This window comes from Molossus molossus, unplaced genomic scaffold, assembly GCF_014108415.1.
Source record: "Molossus molossus isolate mMolMol1 unplaced genomic scaffold, mMolMol1.p scaffold_m16_p_12, whole genome shotgun sequence".
Classification (NCBI taxonomy): Eukaryota; Metazoa; Chordata; class Mammalia; order Chiroptera; family Molossidae; genus Molossus; species Molossus molossus.
In genome coordinates this window covers 40,908,228-40,917,644 of record NW_023425347.1, presented here as the reverse complement: position 1 = coordinate 40,917,644, position 9,417 = coordinate 40,908,228, and the positions used below count along the sequence as shown (strand labels likewise).

The window sequence follows — 9,417 nt, the reverse complement described above, 5'->3', positions numbered from 1 at the left end:
TGCCCCTAACCCCAGCGTTGTTCAGGGTCAGAGGTATTTCTGCTCAGTTTTACTGCTGCCCCTTTCCTTGTCCGGTTGAACCACGTCGTCTGGGGAAGTGAAGCTCAGCGCTGCCGCAGCTTCTCTGCAAACAAAGGTTTGTGAGCTGGAGGATGAGGCCCAGTCTGCTGATCTTGGCAAAGCAGGGGGATGGTAAGACCTGGATCTTTTTTGGCTATTTAAATTTGTTTTGTGGTGGCTCAGATTGTTCTATCTTTGCCCATTGGAAGCTCCTGTGTCCCCTAAAGATAACCCCAATCACTGATTTTTAAAAAAGCATTTCTTTACTTTTTGGAATGATTGTGGAGATTGATTTACAGATGGGTGAGTTAGCAGTCCAAATTTTCCAGCTACGAAAATAACCTCAATTATTTCAAATATCATATTTTGCTGCCTGGTTCCAAAAGGGAAAAGATGGCAAGTATGGTCGTTCCTGTTCCATAGAGACTATGTTCTAGCAGTGGTATGTATGGGAATAACAACCAAATGGATTCTTCCACTGTCTACTCTAGAATGTTTCCAGGGAAAGGGAAGCCAACCTATATTAAGACGTTGAGTGAATTGATTACTTTTTTTCTAATATAGAATGGAGTGATATTATTTTATTTATTTATTTTAACTCCTCACCTAAGGATATTTTTCCATTGAGTTTTAGATAGAGTGGAATGAAAGGAGAAAGGGGGAGAGAGAGAAAGAGAGAGAGAGAGACATCAAGGTGAGAAAAGTTCATCGACTAGTTGCCTCCCTCATGACCGACTGGGGCCGGGGATAGAACCTGCAACCCAGGCACGTGCCCTTGTCCGGGAATCAAACCCAAGACTCTTCCGTCCTCGGGCCGACATTCTAACTGCTGAGCCACACTGGCCAGGGCTGGAGTAATATTATTTTAATTTAGCTTCTGTATGGGGTACATCAGAAATTCTCTATATTGTACATAATAATGATAATACCTTTTATATTTGCTCTGGAGAGCTAAGGTATTTTAAAAATCATCCCACCTACTTGTGTCATGTGATGCAGTAGAGTTTAATCTCCTGTTCTCTTTGTTACAAAGATAGTAATTGCTAAAGCTGTACATGTAAATGAAGGACTCTCTATCAAGTGTGCTCTTCAACTGCGATTTGGTTTTGTTGCCATCACATGGGCTGCCACTGTCAACTTGGGTCATAAAGCCTTTGGATCACTGGTAGACAGTAATCACCATCAATCTGGGCTAGATGCTTCCATCGTCAGTTCAGGCCTCGTGAGCTCCAGCTTGCTTTCCATCTGCCAGCGGATCTCCTTAGGCATGGGAGTATCGCTGCTACTGGAATACATAATTCCTCATGCAAAAATATTAGAAGTATACCAACGGGGCATGAGATAAACTGCCTTTTATTTTAACTGAGAGAAAGGATACTGAACGGCAACAGAGAGAAATGGTGGAAAACGGTAGGGTTTCATGTTTACAGGCAAAATAGTTCAGCACTACTTCACACTGGGGAGCACTCCCGGAATTGGATGAGACGAGGCAAGGGCTGGGGATAGACGCTCAGGCCAGCAAACAAACGTTTCTGGAGAGATTTATCCCTCCATTTGTGCCGTGGAGAAGTGAAGGGAGAGTGACAGCATGGCAGTAGGTTTCTTCCACAGCTGAATCCCACACCATTAAGGGGCTTGGAAATGCAGCAGCATTTTAAATTGGTTGCTAAGTTGTGTTCATAGCCGACACAGGGAACAAAGGGTTGGGGCAAATGTGTTCTTGGCAGCGTATGCTGCCTTGCAAGAGGGTTGATGTTTTCCACACCAGATAAAAATTCTCTTGGCCACCTGTGCCATATGCCATTACCAATCCTCTCAGCTCTGGGACCCCTTCAGCCAGTACAAAAGATCCTTTCACTACCATTAAAATTCAAAAGACTTGAAAGGCCTCCAGGAGGCACTGTAGAGAATCCGCAGGGCAGAATGAAACACCTTTTAGTTGAGGAGGATCCGGTTCACACTGGTCTCTGAACTTGGAAATCTTAGCACTTTCCCCCCTGGGACACGGGGTGTTGAAATCAGATTGCTGAAGCTGTGTTACATGAATGAGAGCTTAAAAAAAGATTAAAGAAGTTTAAGGCAAGGTTCAGATCTATCTTTACTATCTTCCTCTGCACATTGACACAAAGGATTAAATACAGTTGAACAGAAAAGTAGAGAAATGATTTTAATAGAATATGGTCAGAATTTGGGAACTCAAGGATTGTTATCTATGTTCCTGAAAGCAGAACATTCTAAAATAAAACTGAGAACTCATTGAAGTTGCATTCGCCTAATGACATTCAGAAAAATCCCCATTCATTTGGACCTGACAGGAGTTAAGGGGGAAAAAAAGACCTCTCCTAGGATCCAGTATTTTATTTCATTTTCTTTCTGACTCACAATCACACCTGATATATTAATATCTACCAATGGGCTGACATTGTTAAAGACACCGAGCTGCATTTGAAGTGTCTTTTATAATAAAAACACTCTATCAAAGAAGTCGTCCTGCCCTAGCCAGTTTGGCTCAGCAGTTAGAGCGTCGGCCTGCGGTCCAGAGAAGTCGTCCCAATATTAATACAGTGCGCTGAAGAAAAAAAAAAAAAATCTAAATGAAACCAGAGCAGTTAAAACCTTCCATACTTTATATTTTTGCAATCAAGAGTTTAAATAAATTGGCTTTCCTCATCCTTACTTTTAAAAATTAAATTAACAGCAAATGACACTTTATGACATTGTACTTGGATGCTGCTTGGTAAAGGGATAAAAGGTCCCCAAGTGCCTTCCTTAAAGAGCCCACGAGCTTCTGAGAAATGTACTTCTTGAATACTTCAACTTATGGTTTTTTTCCAGCACGCATTTAGCATAATTCGACACAATTATAGGCATAAACATTTTATAGGCACTTGGTAGCAGGAGTGTCAAAAAAGTGTTGATCTTTATCCACTTCTGCTGGCAGCACTCACCTAGTGCTAGCGTGACACTTGAATGAGGAGAGAAATATGCTCCCTACTATTAATAAAATTCAAAGCATATTTCATCCTGACACCATATCACAAGTTTGACACTGTGGTTCTTCTCTGTGGGATTTTGAGTCGTGGAGAAATCCCCTTGCTACATCCCCATCTCCACGAGATGGTAATTTGATTCAGACTATTTCAATACATGCCAATATGTAGATTCCCCCCTGCAAGATGGAGGCACATCCACAGAGACAAAAAGGTGTAACTGACAGGTCAACACCGTTTTGTGAAGTGGTACCTTCGTGGTTTAAAGAAATTCTTAAGTATGACTTACTTTTACCCATTCTCCTTTCCTCCTGCTTTATCAACAGGACTTCTGAGACCGTAAGTGGCACACAACAGAGACATTATTTTTAACTGTCTTGATAAAATTCTATTTCCAATGAATTACTTGAAACTTTTTTCAGTCCTGGAAGAGGTAGTTTAAGCAGTTGTAAATCATTTCCAAATTAAATAGCATGGAGATTTATTAAAATCAGCAGCTTCGTACAAGTGTTTGGTTTGATTTGTTGTTTTCTGAACAGCCAGACCTCTTTGTGTGTGTGTGTTGCCTAAATGCTTGATGAGGAAGAAAGAGAGAATGACAAATACAAGATGTATGGGGGGGGGAAAGCTCAATTATTAGGAAAAAGGAAGTAAAAATCCTGAGATGTGATATTTCTTCAGCTCTGTTTTCCATCATTGTTAATCATTTCAGGTTTTCCAGAATTGAATTAAAGTCTATTTGGCTTAGCATAATTTTCACTGTGATATCACAGCTCTTATTAAAATTTATGCCTAATAAAAAGAATCTGATTCATCTTAATACTATTGAAAATAAAAAAGAAACAACCTCCATATGAGTTAATGTCATTCAATTTTTCAAAAAAGTATCTTTATTGTTGAAAGTATTATAGATGTCCCCCATTTCCCCCCACTGACCCCCTGCTCCCTGCTCCCTCCACCTCTACCTTCATAACTATTGTCTGTGTCCACTGATTATTCATATATGCATATATGTTTGTCAGTCTACTTTTTAAATGGTTGTTTAGATATTTGTACTTATTTTTACTTATTTATACTTTTATTTGTTTTAAATTTATCTTTATCATTGAAGGTTTTTAGAGACATATTCTTTTAAATCTCTGTCCAATCAAATGTGCTAGAACTAGGGTATTTAAAAAAATTTTAATTTCCATTACTTAGTTTGATATTTAAAATAAAAGAATTATCCTTGGGATTGTTTTTATTTAGTATCTCTAAAAGTAAGAGGGGTGAAATAGTATCAATAATACTTCCACATATCAATACAGTAATGAGCAGTTTTTCAAGTACTTTGACCTGTTATCTCAGTTGATATTTACAGTAACACAAGTAGGGAGAATAGTTCTCAGACTAAGGGAAAACCTTTTTCCATAATTAGATATGTAAATACGTCCTTGGAATTCTGACCTTATTATTAAATTATATTACGTATTTCATATACCTCCTAAGGTCAGAACAGTTATCACCGCTATTGTACAAATGAACAAGTGAGGCCTAGCATAGCTGTGTAATTTGAACAAGCTCAGGAGGTGGTGAGTGTCAGAGTTTGAATTTGTACCCAAGTCTCTTTTATCACCAAGTTCAAGATTTCAACCTCTACTCCAACCTGTTTCTTTTGAGAACAGCTCATGCAATGCTTTTAAAAAAGTTTTTATATTTTTAGAGCAGTTTTAGGTTTGCAATAAAATGGAAAAAAATGAGTTCCTCACGTTTCCATAAATGCATAGCCCCCCCCATTATCACCATCAGGAACCAGAATTTTATACCGAGGATGAACCTACACGAACACATCATCATCACCCAAAGTCTACAATTTACCTTAGAGTTCACTCTTGGACTTGTACATTCTGTGGGTTTGGGAAACTATACAATGACATATCTATTATTATAACATCATACGGAGTATTATTATTGCCCTAAAAACTTCTGTACTTTGCCTATTCTCTCCTGTTCCTCCCACCTCTGGCAACTACTGATTTTTAAATTTTCTTCGTAATTTTGCATTTTCCAGAGAGTCATATAGTTGGAATCACATAGTATGTGTCCTTCTCAAATTGGCTTCTCTTACTTAGCAATGTGCTTTTAAGTTTCCTCTATGTCCTTTTATGGTTTGAGAGCTCATTTCTTTTTAGTGCTGAATAATATCCCTTTGTCTAGATGGACCACAATTTGTTTATTCCTTTATCTACTGAAGGGCACCTTGGTTGCTTCCAAGTTTTGGTAATTATGATAAAGTTGCTATAAACATACATGTGCAGGTTTTTTGTGTGAACACAAGTTTTCAGTGTCTTTGGGTAAATACCAAGGAACCTACGTACTGGATTTTAAGAGTATGTTTAGTTTTGTAAGAAACCACCAAACTGTCTTCTGAAGTGACGGTACCGTTTTGCATTCCCACCAGCAATGAATGAGAGTTTCTGTTGCTCCACATCCTTGTCAGTATTTGGTGTTGTCAGTGTTCTAGATTTTGGCCATTCTAATATAAATGCAACTCTTTTTTTTTTTCTTTCTTTTTTTAAAAGATAAATAAACTGAGTCCCAGAGTGGCAAAATGTTTGGGAGCAAATTTCCCAGACATTTAGAAAACTAGAATTCAGTCCTTGATGTTAGATATTTGATGGTACTAAATTTCTGGGGCTACATTGTTCTCTTTTTTAGAAAATGTTTTTTCTTTATTGATTTTTTTTTTTTTTTGAGAGAGAGAAGAAGGGAGAAGGAAAGATAGAAACATCAATGAGAGAGAACATTAATTGACCGCCTCCTGCATGCCCCTAACTGGGGATCAGGCCCACAACTTGGACATGTGCCCTGACTGGGAATCTAACCGGTGACCTCTTGGTGCATGGGTTGACACCCAACCACTGAGCCACATGGGCTGGTCTACACTGTTCTCTTAATTGTAAAACTCTATACATGGATCTCTGCAAAGCAAATGTGCTTGATAATTAATGGCAACTAGAGGTGATTTCTTATCTGTGCCTCATGAATGAAATATTTCAGCGCTGACAGGACTATAGATTTATTGCCCAGTTCAGATGGGATTTGAGCTTGCCGTGATCACTCAGCTGTGTGGATCAAATCATACTTTCTAAATGCCATTCCCCCTTGATGTGCCATCCCTTTACCTACACTGATCAATGGGCTTCTGGTTGTAAAGATAGGATTGGAAATGGTTTCTTTGATTTCTCTTGATGATTTCAAAAGCCTTAAAAGACACCACCCATTGTGGGCATCTTGGCAAAGAGTGAGAGGATGGTGCATATTGTGATAGCCCACCAGAGCCAATCCTGACCTTTCTTTGCTGTTGAATGAGATATTGAAATGGACAGAGACAAGGGGGGAAGGATAGAATGTAGAACAATATAACTAGGACATAATGATGACATCAATGTTCCTTTAAGAATGAAAGATGACATGGCACGAAGGAATGGAGAACGACCACATGGGAAGTGATGCCGACATGATTATGTAGTTAAGTTAGATCCTCTTCTAGTTAAGTGAGATGATCTTTTTCCAACTCCATGTTTTGTTGTTGATTTTTTCCCCCCTGAAAAATGGTATGTAGCAGCACAAAACTGGGTTTGGAGTATTATTTGTCTCATACTGAGCCAGTTTCCAAGTGGAATAGGATAAGTTTTGACACTAAAATGTTTATGTCAATGACTTTAAAATAGATGGTGGGTAGATATTACTTAGAGTGCTAATGGTTCTTAATGATTGATTGATTGGTTGGAATCTCTTTTCAAATTCTGATCACAGCATGGATTTTTTCCCCTATGAAAATGTACATATGCCCACACCCCTATTTTTAAACCTATCATTAGATTTATGGGCTTCCTAAAGGCAATCCCCGGACTCCTGGTAAATAATTCTTGTTTTAGACAGTCACGCCAGACTGCATAAGGAGAGCAAAGTGTGAGAAGAAAGGTTTTAGAGAAGTAGAAAGATTAAATATGAGGCATGCAGAGGCTGGTCAATACTGCTGGTGAAACAGAGTGGATGACTGAGCTAAGAGAGTTTTTCCTCGAGCTCACTGTCTCTCTGCCTCTTCGTTATTCCACTACTTGAAGATTCAGTAACCTTGGTAAAGATTTGTGCCCTTCACTACCCACTCCCCCCACCCCCATTCACCTCTGAAGATTGAAGCTCTGCGAGGAGCTAGCAGTCAGCCTGCACTTGCCTCAGAACCTGATTGCTACTTATGTCAGCTGTGGCAACAAAACGGTTACAGCAACCCAAGTTTCTGGGAAGTGTGTACTCAGCGCTAAGTGAACAGTGCATCTTTTAGACCATTGCTTCTCAAACTATAATGTGCCCGTGTCTCCCTAGGGATCTTGGTGATGTGACGATTCTGGCTCTGTGGGTCTGGGGTGAGTGGGGTGAGCTGGGGTCTGCATTACTAACAGGCTCCCAGGTGCTGCTATGGCTGCGTCTCCATGGGTCACACTGTGAGCAACATGCTAGGTTTCTTTTTCTTTTTCTTTTATTGATTTTTAGAGAGAGAGGAAGGGAGAGGGAGAGAGAGATAGAAACATTGATGAGAGAGAATATTGATTGGCCGCCTCCTGCATGCCCCCCGCTGGGGATCAGGCCCACAACCTGGGCATGTGTCCTGACCGAGAATTGAACTGGCAGCCTCTTGGTGCATGGGTCGACGCTCAACACCTGAGCCACACCGGCCGGGCCATGCTAGGGTTTTCTTAGGAAGCGAGCAGAACTGTGCTCATCATTGTGGGTTAAACTTTATTTGTGTGTAAATCTAGGTTTATTACAGAAAATACAAATTTCTCGATAGGAACTCCGTAGAAGATTTTGAGCCCAAAAAGGGAGAAGAGAATTATTTAATTTTGGAAAAGTCCACACTTTTTCAGAAAATTGAACAATCAACTTGCGATCTACTTACGTGGAGGCCAGTATATGTATAACAGCATTTCCTGCCGCACAGCCTGGGGAACAGGAAGGGCACAGATGCCTGTCCAGGCCCCACATGGATGTCAGCTGGAAATGACCAGAGGAGGCTTACTCTACTTGCATCATAAAACATCAATTACATGTATGTGGTCATATAACAAGGCTTAGCAAATTTTATAATAATGAGGAAGCTATTTCCTCATACTCATTTCAGGGGCTAAAATAAAAAAAAATCATTATAACATTCATGTTCTAATGCACATGTTTTTTCACTTTTATTCTGTTGCCATTTCAAATTAGTTCCTCTAATTCCGGGTGGTGCCGTATCTGGGGTAGGACAAGGATCGGAGAACACGCTTTGGCAGAATTTTGGGCTGGGTCTACTCCAGCCTCGCAGCTAAGGTTGAAATGGCTGAGTGAGAAGAAATGAAGAGATGAGCCACTGTATGATTATTATTATTTTACAAAAGTTTCTTCCTTTTTTAAATGGATCTTTTAGAGAAGGAGAGAGAGAGAGAGATCAGAGGATTGAAACAACAACCTAGGAATGTGCCCTGACCAGGACTCGAACCAGCAACCTTTTGGTGTAAGAGATGGTGCTCCAATAAGCTGAACCACACTTGCCAGGGGTAAAAGTTTATTCTTAAATGTACCACAAGCTCTGAGACAACACGTCATTCCAGCTATCAGTGGCAACAGATGTTATGACAGGGATCCAGATGTTGAGGCAGGAATGGAATTAAGGATCACCACTGCCCCAGGCGCAAGGCGCAGCTCACTTTTTGCCAGATTTCTCAATTCCGCCTGAAGCCGGGGGGCCCTTCCCCGTGGCCTTTGCTTTTATCTCCTCCAGCGTCTTCTGGCCCTCTTTCTGCTCGAATGCCTTCTCTCCCTCGTCCATCTCCTGGGCCTGCTTCTTGGGTTGATTCAGGGGCTTCTTCTTTCCATCTTTGCGGTCAGACATAGTGCCTGCCACCCCTTCTCCAGACCCCGCCTCCCTTCCACATTTAACATAGCTGAAATTAGGATTTGCGTTGTACTCAATGGAGTTTTACAATGGCTGTTAACCAGGTGGCTGTTGTAAGGATGGTGTACTTTTTTTTTAATTCTCACCCAAGGACATTTTCCCATTTTTTGTTCAGGTAGAGTGGGAAGGAGAGAGAGGAACAGAGAGAGAGAGAAGCATCGACGTGAAAGGGACACATCGAGTGGCTGCCACCCACACGACCAACCAGGGCCGAGGACAAACTGCAACTAAGGTACGTGCCCTTAGCGGGAACGGAACCTGGGTGTCTCTGGACCGCAGGCCGACACTCTAACCACTGAGCAAAACCGGCCAGGGCGGGATGGTGTACTTTTATGTACAAGTGTGAGCTTAATTGTTATTGGGGGCCTGGCTGGACAGTGGCAACCTCTT

General features: G+C 40.8%; 1 protein-coding gene across 1 annotated transcript; it reads right to left on the bottom strand.

The window, feature by feature from the left end:
- Positions 1-8,775: 8,775 nt before the first annotated feature.
- On the bottom strand, positions 8,776-8,964 carry LOC118626066 (translation machinery-associated protein 7-like). Its single transcript, XM_036255329.1, has one exon. It carries the CDS (start codon positions 8,962-8,964, stop codon positions 8,776-8,778), a length of 189 nt encoding a protein of 62 aa, XP_036111222.1.
- Positions 8,965-9,417: the final 453 nt, after the last annotated feature.